General features: G+C 38.3%; 1 protein-coding gene across 1 annotated transcript in view; it reads left to right on the forward strand.

Annotated features, from left to right (window-relative positions):
* LOC307260078 (CUB and sushi domain-containing protein 3-like) overlaps nt 1–18,077 on the forward strand; it is a gene marked incomplete at its 5' end in the record, with an annotated part of 230,853 nt that overhangs the window by 65,912 nt on the left and 146,864 nt on the right. Inside the window, 6 exons of the mRNA XM_080040205.1 lie at nt 1,111–1,351; nt 11,172–11,284; nt 12,540–12,617; nt 15,350–15,437; nt 16,046–16,170; nt 16,637–16,758. Coding sequence (XP_079896331.1) covers nt 1,111–1,351; nt 11,172–11,284; nt 12,540–12,617; nt 15,350–15,437; nt 16,046–16,170; nt 16,637–16,758 — 767 coding nt within the window. The remainder of the gene's footprint in view (nt 1–1,110; nt 1,352–11,171; nt 11,285–12,539; nt 12,618–15,349; nt 15,438–16,045; nt 16,171–16,636; nt 16,759–18,077) is intronic.

Consider the following 18,077-nt stretch of genomic DNA (forward strand, 5'->3'; position numbering starts at 1 on the left):
GAATCATAACTGCATGTACTTTCGTTATGACAAGGCGGCAGGAATTAAAAAAATTAAAACCTACCGTTGGTGTAGTCTACAAATGAGAGTCCACCCTTGATATGAATCACATATGTGTCGACATCATTGATGTCTTGCATAGTATCAATGCCATCTTACCCTTCCTATGAAGACTTTGATCAATTGCCTCGCTTCAGCTACTGTAATGTGTCAAATGGCATGGATCAAGTTAACTAGCAGCCCCTGTTCTCCAGCTTCTCCTTTTTAAATTCGTTTTTCTGCATTCTTGTTCCTTGACCAATCGTGTAATAGAGCATACAAGAATGTTCCAAGGCTGAAAGCTCTGACAGGCCTGAGTGTAGCGCTCAGCCATCAAAGGTTTCTGCTAGCACAGCTGAGTGTCACATATATTCTTAAATCATGTGAAAACTGTGAGAGCCCTGGCTTCATTAGAATTATTTTCAGGGGGATAGAAGGAGGGCTCAAAAGACAGGAATGGAGAGAGAGAGAGAGAGAGGTATGAGATGGTGGGGGAGAGAAGGGAAAAACGTCATTACTTTAAGCCCTGTTCATCACAATTTGTTTGATTCCTGAACATGAGGGGGCTCAAGAGGGCACAATGATGAATTACTGACACTTGGATAGTGGGAGGTAAAAAAGATAGTTAAGACCTTTCATCCCACATAGAAACTGCAGTGGAAGGAAAGGGACATAATTAGTACACAATTCAATTGGTGAAAAGATCCACCCATTTTCACTTTTGAATTATTGCTAAAGTTAAAAAACACTGGCAACCTTTTTAATCTGACATTTAATATCACACTCCCATAATTGTGATGGAATAACCCACAGAGACCAGACTTGACAACCTGCGGATGTGTGAAAAAAACCGAATGTGTTAAAATGGCCTTTGCAGTTCTATCAACAGCATCCACATTGGATTTTCTCTGGCTTGCATTTATCAGAGGAGACAGATACAGATGTTTTATGCCTAAAGCAGCTTTCCCCTCGTATTGAACTTTGAGTAACAGCTCTGAAATAACCCTCAGACCATGTGTCTTCTTTCTCCCTTCTCTTCCCACCCTGCTTTTTCTCTTTGGTGACTGACAGCGGAGGACACGTGCGGTGGCACCCTGAGGGGCTCCAGCGGGCACATCTCCAGCTTCGATTTCCCTAGCATGGACTCCCCCGGCGCTGGTGGGGGGGCTGGAGGCCTGGGCAGTAGTGGGGAGTGTAAGTGGACCATCTTGGCAGATCCGGGCGACACCATTTCCCTGGTGTTCACAGAATTTCAGATGGAGGAGAAGTCGGATTATCTGGAAGTAGAGGGATCTGAACTGCCCACCGTCTGGTGAGTTGAGCTGTGTCAGGAGGAGTGAGTGTGTAGTTGCTTGGTCATTTTCAGGTGACCGTAACGTTCAGGTGTTAAGATGGATAGGTGTGTGTCTTGAATGGTGTTGACAAGGTGTTAACAGCGTGTTTTTGATTAGTGATTTTTATGCTATTGTTAAAATGATAAATCATGGCCTATATTTTGAAAAAAAAAACGAATTTTGGCCAGAAAGTAAGTTTTAAGTCAGAAGATTATAGGACTTTTATCGCAGTTAGTGTATTTTGTGAGTGAAAATTCCGGTATAGATGTAAAATCATATTTATTAGTGTAGCCCAATGGGCTTTCTAGACCACAGCTGCAATTTCCAAACATGTTTCAGATAGGAAAGCCAATTAGACCCTGTTTCCACCTGGGATTAACATCTGACTTTTTGAATCTGGTTACAAGTGGCCAGCTCTCAGTCCGTGTGTTCCCACTTGTATTTTCAAATGTGACTTCTTTGTCTACTTGTGATCCGATTCCATTTACCCCCGCTGTATTTAAATCAACACGTACATAATTTCCGTTTGCATTGCTGTTTTTAACCGGTGGGGTTCAAACAAGTAAACATACAGGGCTGTACAGTGCCACAGTTTTAATCGCATTTGCTATTTAAATGCATTAGGCCTACATGCGAAGATAATTACCAGTCTAGGTTGACGAGATAGGCTACTGTCTCATTTAGACAAGGAGGAGCGATGCACTACGCTGCTTAGAGGGCTCTACATTAACACTCGCCAAATGCGGGAAATATCATAGATAGTAGGCCTATATAAAAGTAAAAACTCTTAGGCGAGTAAGTTATTACGCCTCTTTGGTTGGTGAAAGATGTGTGTTTGCCGGGCGGCTTTTCTAACGTCTGCTACACTCTTGTCACCACCACCAGTAGCCTACACGGCTTTGCAGTTAAGATACTGCATATATGCAAATATTTCCTGTGCGCCTTCACATTAAAAGCCTGTTACTAGCCAAACGCGAGTTGACTTTTATTCTTAAGCAGATAAGAACAGGAAGTCGTTACCTTGCAGCTCTCCAGTCAATAGCAGCGATTTCCGTATTTTCAGATTTACGCAGTGAAATGAAAACAGAGGACAGAAAGCTTGTCATTTACAATACTGGCGGATGCAACTAACGTTCATGAGGCTTCTATAAAAGCTGCATGAACGCCAGTGATGCATTTTCAACGTATTTCCGCTCAGGCAGGGGGCAGCAGTTGAGTAGGCGGCCCCTAATGTGACCAAAAACCACATAGGTGTTCCCACTACAAAATGAATGTGGATACAAGCGACGCAACCGACGTAAACCACCTCCGAATGTGGTTTTTGTGATCCGATCTCAATACGTCTTGAGAGTGTTTTCACCTGTAGTTAGAGCTGTATTCATGTGATCCGATTACAAAAGTCAGATGTTAATGCCAAGTGGAAACGGGGTCTTACAAAGCCAAAAGTGTATTTAATCATAACAAAATCAAAAGGTTATATGGCACAACATAAGTTATGAGTCTAGTTTACAGATCACAAGAGAGCTTCTGCATCACAAGTTGAAGTATATTCCAGAGAGAAGTGGGGACTTCAAGGCTGTATCGCCTTAGGATTTTCTCTGAGTTCTTGGGATAACAAAGAGGCCTTGCCTGCTATGATCTCAAATAATGCAAAAGAACAAATGTTTGGTACAGTATGTATGGTTGAACACGACCACCTTGTAATATTTCATAGGAGCAGCACTTTAAAATCAGCTGCATTGCTGTATTGGAAACTTGAAGACATAGAAAAATAAATAAAAAAAGATTGATAGAAAGACAGCTGAGTGACACATAAATGTATGATTTTTTTTTTTTATGGACAGTCGTGGGCAGAACATGTTTTAAATGTGCCTTGTGGTTATGATGGAATTAAAGCAATTTCGAGAGGGGCACATGATTCCTTTTGCATAATTCAAATGAAAGTGCACATGAATTACAAATCATTGACAGAGTTTCTTTTGAAAAAGCAGCTTTCAGACACTTTGGATTATGGCTTTTTTTGTTCAGGCTTAATGTAGAAGTCACTCCTAACTGAGACAAGGAAATATAAAATGGGTTTGACCCTTCACCTTGAGGGTAAGGTTATCCACCTCTTCTGCGTCCTGTGTGAATGCATCCACCAGGTTTATGTGATCCTGCCGGGCATTAATTATAATTGGCTCAAAGTGGCTTTAATCAATCACTGAGTTTCACAAGCTTTGTTGTCCCTGAGAGTTGTCATGCGAGCCAGAGGGACAGAGATAGGCCGACACTGTCAGTAAGAGACAGTCAAAGGGATAGGTGCTCTGAGTGTGGTCCTGACTGTTAAGTATTTTATGTTTATGTAGCTAAAGAGAATGTGACAGGAAGCTGCTATGGGATGAAACTGATTTGTTTTGACAGACCATCAGGTTAACCCTCTTCTCTTAGGTATAAAAGCTCCAAAATTAACTATTTACTGTCAGAAATGTCTTTTTAAGGGATACTGGGCAGGTGACTTGTGACTTAACAATAGAATACTTTATAAATGTAAAAGTATTTACACATTACCCATACAGTAAATGATATAGTAAGTAGGTTTTAATGTTTATCTTATCGCATTGATTACATTTTAGGCAAATTATGAATCACAAATGGATTACATAAAGGCACAACTGTAAACGTGGAAATTTAGGAAAAAAATTGCTTATCTTTTTAAAATCAATTATCAGAGAATATGTTTATTAGCTCCATCTACAGTATAGCAGGGTGTCTTAACCATTTCCATCCATCACCTCATCCTATGGTCCTAACAAAAAGAAAGTTGACAGATACATTTAAATAAACCATCCTTTTGTGATTACTTTTCAAACTGAGCATTTTTTACTACTAAATAATGAAAATTATAATACACGGTTGCCCATCAAGTTGGAATAAAAAATGTTTGACTTCTTCTCATGAAATGATTGTGACAATGTGATTTATTCTAGATAGATAAAGAGTATATCTTATATAGTATATCTTCTCAAAACTTCATTGATCAATCTCATCGGAACATATCACAGTGCCAATTAAACCACAATTAACCTTTGCAAACTGTGTATTCAGGCTTAAACAAATTTGAGGGTATTGAACAATAGGAAGTGTTTTGTTTACATTTTTTTACCTTGGTCAATTGAAAGACACGAAACACAAATTTGAGGGTATTTCACTTACTTACACTTATATTGAGTATGGCCATCCTGACAGGCCTTCCAGCTTGGGCACTGGCGACATGTTGTCTTTATGGATGAGAGCCGCTATACCCTTGACCGTATAGATGAAAGACACAGGGTGCGACGATTAAGTGGTGTGAACGTCTTTGGTGGTGCTGGATGGAAACGTCAACGATGTTGTGTACAGGGACATCCTGGAGAACTATTGCCTCCAAAAACAAGAATGGTCCATAGGAACAACTTTAGGCTGCAGGTTGAAAACACAATACCACGTAGGGCAGATGCAATTGCCAGCTTGTCCGAATGTGGAGTAAACCTGAATACATAGTTGCAAAGGTTAATTGTGGTTTAATTTAGGATCAATACAGTTTTGAGTAGGTATACACCATAAATAGTATATAAAATGGATGTAGCATCCGGGCTTACCTCAGTTATTCAAACTGCATCCAATCGTCCTGGCCTGTGCGCGTGACCATCTTGTCAGATTTTTACTCCGCCTCATTTCCTCTTACCGAAAAAAAGGGCATTGATGTGACGTTGGGTGGAGGGAGATACGCCCGTGATACGCCCGCGAGGTGAGGGACAACGGGCGGCTAGCTGTCACTCAATAGACCGCGCCCCTAATTATTCATATATTTCAAACTCAAGTAGAATAAAAACTAGCCTGCTAGAAAAGATTTCACCCCCTTAGTGTTGTCATGGAGATATTAAAGGCCTACTTCACCGGTGGGAATATGAAGGTGTATTGAATTCTGAGATCCTATGTAGTATAAATGTGCAAAAAAAAAAAATCGGTTCATCCTAGCCTGAGAAAAGGCAGAAAGAGTGTTTTTTTTAACCCTATATTAATCTTACTGTGACATCACAGTAAGATAAATATAGGGTTAAAAAAAATTACTTTGTAAATATTACTGTGATGTCACAGTAGGAGAAATCACAGTAATATTTACAAAGTAAGGTTTTTTTTTAACCCTATATTTATCTTACTGTGATGTCACAGTAAGATTAATATAGGGTTAAAAAACACTCTTTCTGCCTTTTCTCAGGCTAGGATGAACCAATTTCAATTTTTTTTGCACATTTATACTACATAGGATCTCAGAATTCAATACACCTTCATATTCAAACCGGTGAAGTAGGCCTTTAACTACACATACAGACTAGAATGTTTTTTACAGGTTTAATAATGCTGTGAAAATGACATATTTAACATGAGTCAATAAGAAATTGCTTTGTTTTGAAACCTGCCCTTAGTGGCCACTTGGTTCACTGCAATTTTTGTCATTTCCGCATTGGATGCTGGCAGAACTCGCTGTGGTTGGGGCTTGGTATACACTTTAGAGACAAGGTCAATAATTTTTTTATTCCAACTTGTTGGGCAACCGTGTCTATCCATTTATCAGACAGAATAGGAAGACGCTTTCATGGCGTAACCCCTAATGGTTAACTGACATCTTCAGCTAAGTGTTTGCCATCCAGTGTCAAGGACACATACTTTATTTACTTATGTATCAGGCAAATTAGTTTAACAAGCAGCACATTAGTTTGGCGAGTGATCACCATGTATCACGGGAATGCTTTGAAACTCTCAGATGATGCTGCCATATGCAATTCAAGTGGGGCCTGGTTAACTTTAGTGCAGTGCGACCAGAATCTACTCGGCCAGGTAAACAAAGAGACAAGCAGAGAAACACGATTCAGAGCGAGCAATTCTCTCATGCCCATAAAATTCATTGCTTTGGCCCCCTCTGTTTTTATGAGTGTCTCTGATTTTGTACAAGGCCAGTGGGCAGCTGAACTTTGAAGCATCCTAACATATAGCACCAGCTGCAGGCAGAGACAAGCAAACTGTCAATTTACCCTTGAGCTTTAGAGCTGCTTAACGATGATCGACAGCCTGCAACCTCAAAGTCAATCAGATTTAACTGCTTAGCCTGTTTTTAGGCAAACAGACGTCAAGCATGAACCAACTTGACTCGTTTGCCCCTCTCATCCTGTGGTATTACAGGTTGTTATCAAGTGACACACATGAGAACATTTGTGTTCAAAAATTACTGGCAAATTACGGTAAATAACTTCTGGCAGATAATTAGAATTGCAAAACAATTCACAAAACAGGACAATTAGCTAAAATGTATTAAATCATAATTAATAGAACTAATACAATCAATACATGAGTATTTAATTACTGATTACATATCAATATGTAATTCTTACATATCTTATAGTTTTATCAAATATAAAAGGTGGTATTATTTTGAACTTCCTAATTTGCCAGCCAATTTCCTGAAAGTGGATGATAGATGATGACTAATATTAAAAAAGAAAATCCTGTTAATTAAAAGTACACAACAACCAGGATTACAAAGACATGTTCTGCCCACACCTTTGGCTTTTTTCCTTTTAACAATTGAAGATGTCTATGGATTGTATCTTCATCATGGTTGGGAAGGTTGATGTTATGCAACACATCAATCATAGTGGAAATAGACCGGAAAAAAAAGAGTTTCCTTTGACGAAAGCCAACATTGAAGTCTGTCTACAACGAGGAAAACAGTTCTTTGTTTATTCTTCTGACCTTTTAATGTGATTGTACAGCCCTGTTCACAAAGGGCAAAAACAACGAGCTATAGATTACAAGTCACTTATTATTTCCAATATGGACACAAAAAAATTGCTATATACAGTATGTGCTTTTCTGCTTATATACTATACAATCTGCTAAGGATATATTCCATTTAATGTTTTCATTATTTTCTCTCCATGGCTAACCTATTTTATGTCCCTCTTTTCAGATTTTTCTGAAGAGTCATTGTTGCAGTTGGTAATCAGAAAAGTGTTTTAAACTTACTAAGAAAATTAAGACTTTAGAATAAATTGCCTCAATACTTTGCTTGGTTTACTGAGTATTGACAATCAAACAGAGTGGCGTAAAGGTTGCCAAACACAGGTTACAATATTCAAAGCAGGTTGGAAAGAAGTGGCTTGCAGCTATATTACCAACTTTGGTTAAATTACCATTTGTATTAGTTAATATTTCTTCTTTCTTGGTTTTATTATTTAACTCTCCAGGCAAAATATAACCCTTCAACATGTTTTCAAAAGCTTATTCTCTGGAGGAATACAATGTTTAATAGAAGTAATGTGAATTCACAATGACCAGAGGTGGGCAGAGTAGCCAAAAAATTTACTCAAGTAAAAGTAAGTTACTTTAAGATTATAATTACTCAAGTAAAAGTAAAAGTACTCATACAAATTATTACTCGAGTAAGAGTAAAAAAATATGCAGTGAAAAGACTACTCAAGTACTCAAGAGTACAAGTAGGCCTACTGAATTACTCCGGATTTATTTTTGAAATATACAGAGCAACACAAACGGTACAGAATAGACACGAACATAATATAAAACAGCAATGTTCAAATAAAGATATTTTAAATAACATAATTTTAAATAAAACAATAAATAAGGTATTTAAAAATCAAATGAATAACCCTTGAACTAAAACAATAATAAATTAATTATCTGCCAAATTAAATACATCACCCTTCAAATAAAATGATAATAAATTAGGCTTGTCCAAAATTATATTAATTAAAACCAATACACTTATAACACTGTTGCAATTGTTTTGCACATACACATTTTAAAACTATTCCTACAATATGTCACTGGCCCTGAGAAAATGATCTAGGTTGGGTTTAGCCCCAAAATTATAAAACACACAAAATTAAACTTCGTTACACATCAAAACCTGCTGGCACACTCACTACAGAGTGGCTGAACAAAGAGACCACTCTCAGACTCTCACACAGCCAGACTGGGGCATGCGAAGTGAGTAGGCTACACGGAGAACAGGACATGTGTCAAAGAAGAACAGTGTCTCTGTAATTGCGAGTGTGTGGGAGTCTGTGTCAATGCGATTGTGAGTGTGTGATTGTTATTTTGTGAGTTAGTGTGATTGAGAGCTTGCGAGTGTGTGAGTTTGTATTTGAGGCCAGGGGTGTGGCTATTGCTCCTCGGAATCAGCGGTTTCTTCCATTTTCTTGACTCACCCAGATAGTCGGTAAAATATGCGTTTAACCTACGGACACAACATCGGTGCGGAACCGGAGCCTTTAAAAAAGTCCGCGGACATTTTTGAGCCCATGGTTGAGCCCTATGACAACATGACAACACTTGTCATGTGACTGAAGTGGCTGCATTTGATTGGCAAGCTTTTGTAATGTGGTTTTTATTGGTTGAAATAGTCACGTGATAGAGATGTTGGCTGAAGACGTCCCCGGGGAGAGAAATCATGAGAGAAATAGATCTCGCATGTAATAAATAAAATATATAAAAAAATAAGGTAACGACCGTCACGTAGCCAAATGGAACGGCGTAGAAGTACCGTTCTTTCTTCAAATATTTACTCAAGTAAAAGTAAAAGTATGTTCCAATAAAACTACTCCTAAAATTATAATTTATTCAAAAAGTTACTCAAGTATTTGTAACGGAGTAAATGTAGCGCGTTACGACCCACCTCTGACAATGACCCAGGTATTCCAGCGAGGATATTGATGTACAGAGCTACTGGGTATACAGTGGCTGACTCACTGTACTCACAAGCCAAATCTACTAGAAGACAGGAACCAAGCTGTATAAGTACATCTCCTTAACAGTCTCTGGTGAGGGAGTAACTTGACCGAGTAACGGATACAGAGCAACAGCTTCGTCCTCATCACCTAAAATATGCTTGTCGTTTTTTAGAATGTGTGTGAAGGCTATACAATCACCTGGTCATATCTTTTTGACACATTTTAATTTATCACTTATTCTATGGAATTATACACCCTCATATAACCTGCCTCTCCGTGAAACTAAGTGAAGACACCAGAGATTCTACTTATTACTCTGACCTTAAGGCCACACTTGGCCACAGTGCCTGCACATTGGGACTCGTTACATTGGTATTTTTGATGAGATTGCCATGCTCCCTTCAACCCCTCATTCTATCAAATCAGACCCATTTTACTCTGAGAATTCTCTAGGGGGCCTTGCAAACCTATTGCAGAATCTACCATTAGTCCTTGAGATGCCTCAAATTAGATGATATGACACATGCTAAAACTTGGATGAAACCAAGCACATACAAACCTTGCACACATGCCAAGAAGTAATCTCCGAAAAGCCATATTGCAAATCTACGGTATGAAGGGACAAACAGACAGCCTGAGTGAGTGTGCAGAGATAGAATGCGGTCATTATGTGAGGAATCCATTTTTCCAATAGGACATTATTATCTTTTGTCACTCACTATGGTCTAGAGGAGATGCAACTTGAAAACAGTGGACATCACTCTATATCGTTATATCCAATCTAGGGAGACCGGGAAGCCCAATTTTCACAAGTAATTTATTAGTTTCATGACCGTTTCATTGATGAATACCAGTCAAGATGATAGAGATTTTGTGAAGATAAAAAAGAAAAGCATGCATAAGTGTTTCCATCCAAGTGTTCCTTTAGTCAGGTCAAATCAGATCCTTTATGTCCTCCTTGTCTGCCTTATTTCAGTCTTTGTGCACACTTGTGTTTATTCTGGCATCTGGTAAGGAAGTGTATTGCCTCTCCGAAGACCAGGTGTCTCAAAATCACAATACATCATATATGTTTTACTTTGTACTCCTATTGCTTCATGTTGCAGATTTGACTTATTCCATCATGTCCATTGTTCCATAACTTCCTTTGCCATTTTGGTTGTTGTGAAGTTCTCAATGGGTACAGCTCATTATAACTTCTTATTGTCACTATCCATTTTCTGTTTCTTGCAGAAATCTTGTAATTATTTGCAGCTTCCACTACAGGAAACATAAATGTCTGATAGTTCAGCTACCTGAAGGTTGCTGTGTTTCATTCCACCTGTATATCGGTGTGTCATTCGTGTTTTATCATTGAGACAATGAGAAAAAAGGTCAACTTTTGTCAATTGTTTTTTTTTTTTTAAATAAAGTTGTTCGGGGTCTTCAAAGATTAGGAGCCTATATTGAGCAATTTTTTTATTTTTTATTTTTTTTAAGAATGCCTTCGCGATCTACCCACAATGCCTTTGCGGTCGACCGGTCGATCGCGATCGACGTAATGGGCACCCCTGGTATAGAGGGTCCCTGATGCTGTGACAACACGCTATATACAACTTCTGATCTAAAAAGCAGAAGATAGTTGTAGTTGAAACACCCAAAGATTTAAATCATGTAGGCACATTTTGACAGAGACAACCACACAAACCCATTGGGTAAAACACACTTTATCTCTTGTACTGTTTTTTTCCACCCACATACATATTTATACATAAAGCACAAACTCCAGTCAAAGTTATGTGGGGTTTCTACTGAGTTTTGAGGATGGTTTCTGTTTAATAGCACCATCTCTATTGCTGGTGTTTTACGTCATTCTTGTGAAGTCTTCATCATTTTCTCCAGTGTTTTCGTGGTTTGTTTATTTTACTCAATTGCCAGGTTTTCCTTCTCTAATGTGATAATAGCAACACAAAAATGCTAGGGACAAGAGAGAAATGTAGCTGAATTTGATGACATGTATTTTCTTTTATTTGATAATCTTTACACACAGGCTTACTGGAATGAATATACCAGCACCCATCATCAGCAACAAAAATTGGCTCCGTCTGCACTTTGTGACAGAGAGCAACCATCGCCACAAAGGCTTCAGGGCTCAGTATCAAGGTAAGATATGATTACTTCATTTGCACTTCGTAATAGAGGACCCCTACTTGAACCAAAAGGGATCATCGTAGAAGAAAACATGCTGTAATTACAAAACATGTTTTTGATCTTTGTTAACTGAATATTAAACAGTTTGATTAATATCCCCTCTGTTGGGGGCATGAAGGCCTTTTCTGCTTCAAACCACTGACTTCAAAGGGCTTTGTTAATCAAAAACTTGAGAGATAAATACTCTGTATACTTTCCCCCTTCTAAACACTCAGCTGTGGCAGCTCAATAATCCATTACCCCGACATTGTTCCCTGGCATGACTTTAAAGTCAGAGTATGCACTGCATATACTGTACCACAGAGGCTTAAAGTCTGGCTCCAAGCCAGATATGAAACCTGCAATTTCACCATTATCAGCTCTATAAAAAGTTTCAGTAACATGCATGTGTGGCAACTCAATAAAGACTTAAAATCAATTGTATTGCATTTCTCTATATTTATCTATTGCAGAGCAGTTTGCATTGGTATTGGTGAAGCAAATTGTATTTGTATTTATTTATGATGTATGTATAGATATATGTAAAGGGCATATATATATATTTGTTCAGCAAAGATCGGCCCTGAGGTTTTATTACACAGTATGCCTTCAAGCTTATTATCTGTACACTAAATAGATCCACAACCTCAATGTGTTAATAACAGGTTAAATTAACTATCTGACCTTCAGCATATTTCAGAGGAGAGGCATCTTCCTAACACTTTTTAAATTTGAAGAGCTTGTTTTGCCTCTTACATCATTAATTGCTTTTGGCTATTCTGTTGATACTCCACAATAATGACAGCCGCTTGCTTCACCTGGCTTCTGTGTGAAATCTGGCCCCTGCTGTGTGTTAATAAGACATCATTGCAGTCCTTGGGCTGCTCTTTGATTCTGTGTGCTATTCCCCCCTACAAGCTATACCTATTAAATCTTTTTTGATCAATTTCCATCCACTGTTTATTATGTATGTCATATGAACAAACATAAATGAAAAACTAATTTAGGATTTATAGAATTGCCAGGGCAACCTTTAAGAAGCAATTAGGGCTGTTCTGATGAGCCCATTCCTTTTGAAAAAGAATGCACTTACAGACAGCAATTACATTTTGATGTTCGTCCTAGGACCAAGTATTATCCAGAGAAAGACACACTTGTACTGTATCTTCTCACATCTAATACTGTAACTTCTTTTATCTAATGGACTCTTTCTATTACCCTCAACCAGTGAAAAGCTCTGGAGAGCTTAAATCCAGAGGGGTAAAATTATTACCAGGAAAGGACAACACTAACAAACTGTCTTTGAGTAAGTCTATAATTTTTCTTATGCAACTGTTTTTCATTGTTTTTTGTTTAGGGCTTTCATTCTGGCTCCTTTTTTCTTTCTTGTCTCTTTTTCTTGCTGCATCATTTGGTGAATGAATTAAGCTACAGTACTAGATTTGGCAGAAGTGCAGTCTTCATTTCTTTCTGAAGAGCTATTTCCTTGCTGTTCTGGACTTCCTTTCCTGCAGGAAATGAACTAGGCTTAAAACAGGCCTAATTACTTGTATTGAAGCACAATTACACATTTGATCAGTCTTAGTCAGCCCAACCCCCTCTGTCTCATTCTGCACTATACAACCCATACATCAGATTGAGTTATGTGCATGCACTGTGTGATCTACACATAAAGCAGTAGTCAAGGTTGAGTGACCACTCATTTGTCAGATGATTTGTGTACACTTCAGAGTGAAGTGAATGCATTAATTGCTAGCGGAGCTCTGTCATTAACATAAATCTGGAACACAATTCCCTCTAACTCCAACATGTGCTGAACATTTCAATGATAACAGGTTGTAATCTTCATTACCTTATGTGTCATATTTTCAGCATTGCATGGATACATGAATATTGCAGAGCATTGTAATTGTTTCTACAACAAGACAACACTGTATTTCATTTAAAAGACCATGAAGCGAGGCTTCATATGCTTTGTGGTTTTATTGCATATAATTGAACCCATATATGTATTATAACCTGCAACAATTAACTTCAGAGATAATAAACTTCTTGGAAGAAGTCAAAGAAGATTCATGCGGGTTAAAATTAAGGGGTGTGTGTGTGTGTGTGTGTGTGTGTGTGTGTGTGTGTGTGTGTGTGTGTGTGTGTGTGTGTGTGTGTGTGTGTGTGTGTGTGTGTGTGTGTGTGTGTGTGTGTGTGTGTGTGTGTGTGTGTGTGTGTGTGTGTGTGTGTGAGAGAGACAGGAAGTCTTTATTGCAAATATTACAACACACATAAATTACGATGCTGCATATTTCATGAATTTCATTTCCAGTCGATGCAGCCTTTAAATTTAAATTAATTTAAAGATCATTAGATGAGGGGGAGATGACCTTATTTAAAGTCAGAACACGGAAAAAACACTGAATCATTTTATGCTTCAGTCCCACATCTTTACATTCCTAACATAGTAAATGTTATACTCTCCATAAAGCCTTATTTACAAAGCTTTATCTAGTCAGGGCTGACAGTAATGGTTGCCATTGGCAAACAGTTTGACATTTTGAGAAATTGCCCACCAATTCTTGGCTTTTAGTTCCCATCAGCTTAGTATGTTATCTCCAAAACCGGACAGCCCATGATATGCTTACTATACTGTAAGTTACGTAGAGCCCCCCAACTTATGCAAGGGCCCAGTCTCCCCCTTCAAGTTGGGTGTCTTTGATGAAAGGATGAAGCAGAACTGTCCTTCTGGTCACGAAAAGAGACGAAAAACAACATAAGGTGGAATTGCAGCAAAATAGATCAAGTTTGCTGCCAGTAGATATAATAACAGTAACATTAAGTTGAAGTTTGAAGAGCATCTCTATCTTGTCTGCCTGTCCAACCTTGCTGAGCTACTCAGTGTCTTGCTGTGTTTGGTGACTTTGTGCCTGACAAAATTAAGGGTGAAACAAAAACATTCATCAGGTTTGTCATTTGAACACCACATGGACAAGGTGTTAATGTTACATTTTGTTCATCTTACTATTCATTTCCTGCTCGTGGTGTAGTGGTCAGAGTGTCCCCCCATTAGGCTCAGTCCTTGCAGCAGACCTGGTTCAAATCCGGACAGTGGTCGGTTCTCTGCATGTCATTCCCTTCTCTGCCCAATCTTATTAAAAAGAAGGGAAAAAAGAGATTATATTCAATGAATACTTTTTGATTCTATCTAATCTTGTATAGGTCTACTCATTCTTAGACTTAGAGATAGATCAAACTGTTTTAAATGAGAGAGGATTGTTGGGGGAGGACTGGGGTGCCAGGTGTAACAATGGCAAATGCTTTGCATGGTAACAGATATCAGGTATGATGGCCTCTCAGCAAAGTTTTGCTTAGGGCCCCAGGTTCGAAGGGCCTAAACTAAAAACACAAAAAAAAATCCAGACAATGTTAAGCATCCAAACATTATTTTCCTACATGTTTCATTATCCAGCTAAAAATTTTAACTGCATTGTATTTTAATTACTAAAAATATAAAGTGACTAAAAACTGGAAACCATATTTTAAGTTCAGTCAACCAAAACCTGATGCCTGGTTGTCAGTCTGGCAAACACTTTTACAAGTTAGTGTATAGCCCTGTTACTTAAACTACAGTAAGAATATGTATGAAGAGTCTCTCTGAGTGATTACTATTGCTCCTGTGACTGATAGTTAAAGGTTATTTAATCCTCTTAGTCCCTTTTGGGCCCAGATAGTATTCCCTATATCTTGTCTAGCTCAGGTAAAATAGTTGTATTCCCATCTTGGTTCTCACTTTAATATCACCAAACTCAAGTGTGTAATGCGTATTTGCAGCACTGCTACCAAATAACTAGCAGTTAAGAGTATTTGACATTAACAGATGAGGTCAATTTGTTTAAAACATTCTGTTACCAATCCTACATCCTTAACATTCGAACAGACAGTTGCTATCAAGCGCTTTTCACTGCAGTTGGTGTTATCTAAAAGTACGGAGCTTTGACTATTAAAGTGTCTCTCTCACAGCATTCTTGGTTCTTTTTCTTTCTCACTCAGTGAATGAAGGAGGAATCAAACAAGTGTCTAATTACTGCCCTGACCCAGGGGAGCCGGAGAATGGCAAACGTACGGGCTCTGACTTCAGGTGAGTCGGTGCTGCAGCAGCTGAAGTGATGGAACTCAGATTTTTGTAATGGAAGTTAAGGAGTGGGGCAAGTTACTCTACATGCAGTTTCAGTTTGATAACCTTCTGCACGTTCTTTTGTATCATGTTGCGATCTATAAAGTCAACCAAATCTGTGTGAACATGATTGCAGTTTCAATCTTATGTAACCTGCATCCGTTTTGAAACTTTGCTATATACCTCACATTACATGTTGTTCTTATTACCTAAGTCATGGATAATATTTTTAGTTGACATCATGCAATTGAGTCTACTTTTCTTCAACCAGATCCACTCAGCTTTCAGGAGGAAAAAAACCAAAGGCAACACAATGAACTCCTGTAGCTTTAAAAACCTTTGATAATAATACTAAAAATACGCCAGTATCAGTATGAATACTGAGGACAATAATAGTAATCGTTTAATACATCCATTCATTTGTATTCTGAATTAAATACATTGAGGCACTGTGCAATCAAGAACTGTAATGAATGACACAAAATAAATAATGAATCTGATATTTCATTAGGAGTCATTTTTGTAGAATTGATTGCTTTCACAGGCATTAATGGCATTTGTTATCTTCTCAGCATCGGAGCAACTGCTCAATTTACCTGTGATGAAGACCATGTGCTGCAGGGTTCCAAAACGATTACCTGCCAACGCGTAGCCGAAGTCTTCGCTGCTTGGAGCGACCACCGACCTGTCTGCAAGGGTGAGCGAGACTTCTGGAGAGCTAATAAAACCGTTTTTATTAAGGCAGTGCCTCTGGATATAGGCTCTATGCAGATAGAGGGGAGTTCATTTCTGTTAATTATGTATGAAAGCCTGTGCTGCAGCACTCTTATTTTTCTCTTCCAACACGCTCTGGCGGTTTTTCTGTGTTTCATAATACCTAGAACACTTTTTAGAATTTGATTAATGGAAATCCAGCTAATATACATTCTCTCTACGTACAAACCTTCTGTCATATTACAATGTAGGAGCTATTACTCTGCTTTCTGAGTATATTTATTATAAATTATAGCAGTCAATGGTCTGAATCTTAGGTTTATGTAATGATTGTTTACACTATTTATACTGTATATTAATATACACATTTTAATTGACCAATTACATTTTGAATTTGTCTTCCAACTTAATGGGATTTCATCAACCTATTCAATTCCTTCCTGTTTCAGTGAAAACGTGCGGGTCCAATCTCCAGGGACCATCTGGGACTTTTACATCTCCTAACTTCCCCATCCAGTATGAGAGTAACTCCCAGTGTGTGTGGATAATCACTGCCAGTGACCCAAACAAGGTAGTGCAATAGAGTCCAGGGGTCTCCTCTGAGTTTGTAGTATTTTCACTCTTAGATCAAGTCTAATGAAACCCTGCTGCTGCTGCTGTCGACATGTCATAACCCAACAATAACATAAACATGCCTTCCGATCCGGAATCCTTTTTCTCATCTTCACTCATCCCTATGGTCGTTAACCCTCGGCTAACAGTTACTGTCGTTTAAAGGGTAGGGGTGTACCTATTCACATCTTCATTACAGCATAAATAAAACGGATACAAATAGTACTCTACAGAAATACTACAGGCAGAATGTGGGTCATGGTTACTGTTAAAGGTTTTGAAAAAAAATATCTGACAGAAGAGAGAAAGTGTTGAATTAGCAAAATGAGCACTCTCTTTACACATGGTGAATATATAAAGATAAAATCATGTTTTTTATTTACTTCATTAACTAATTGAAGAAATCTGAAAAAGAGATGCGTTGTGATGTGCCATCTGTGTTAGTCTTAGTGCAACAGTCCCTCATTAGTTATACAAAAAGCATGAATGGATGAGTGCACCCTCATTTTTTTAAAATATGAAAACCCACTCTCCTTGCAGTGAGGAGCATTTTTCGTCCTGGATTCATATTTGTGTATGCATCTCATTTCCATTGGCTTTTCAATGTGGCAAAAGGTTACTTAGAATATGCATGTATTTTGACACAAGTTCCTTGTTACTGTCACTCATACATGTACATATCGGCAGTGGACTGCATTCAGTTCTCCCTAGACTACCAGTTTGACCGCTAATGTTGGCAATGGAGCGATTTGCCTCATTTATCTGGGCTAACAAAAATGGAGAGAGATAATGATTGAATGAGACCAGCTTTTCCCCAAAGTGAAGAGGTCATTTCCCTAATGGTCTTTTCTGCTCTCGTACATCAAATCTGGCTCTATGTTGGTGTTTTATAGAGGCACATACACAAAGGTGACAATTCAGTTATATCCTGTTACTTAACAATAACTAACCTAGTGACAATTATTCTAAACTAGAACTGGCAAGTTTAATAGTGGTATGTGCAATCTGCCCTTTCCCATGCAAACAATCATTTAACTTGGCCATTAGTTTTATTTTGGTAATTTTGTGATGGGGATGTAATACATTATTGTGCAGGCATTGTCCTCCACATGGCCAGGGAAAGGAATGCTAAGGATGAGCAAGCAGTCATCATGTTTGCCATCAACTGACGTGACATTCACGTCATAACAACATCCATTCCTTCAGCACTAATCAATGTTGTCAAAGGTTAGACTGAGATAATCTGTTTTTATTGTGTAGTGTCTCAGCAATAGACTG

This window comes from Ammodytes marinus (genome assembly GCF_949987685.1).
Source record: "Ammodytes marinus genome assembly, chromosome: 13".
Taxonomy (NCBI): Eukaryota; Metazoa; Chordata; class Actinopteri; order Uranoscopiformes; family Ammodytidae; genus Ammodytes; species Ammodytes marinus.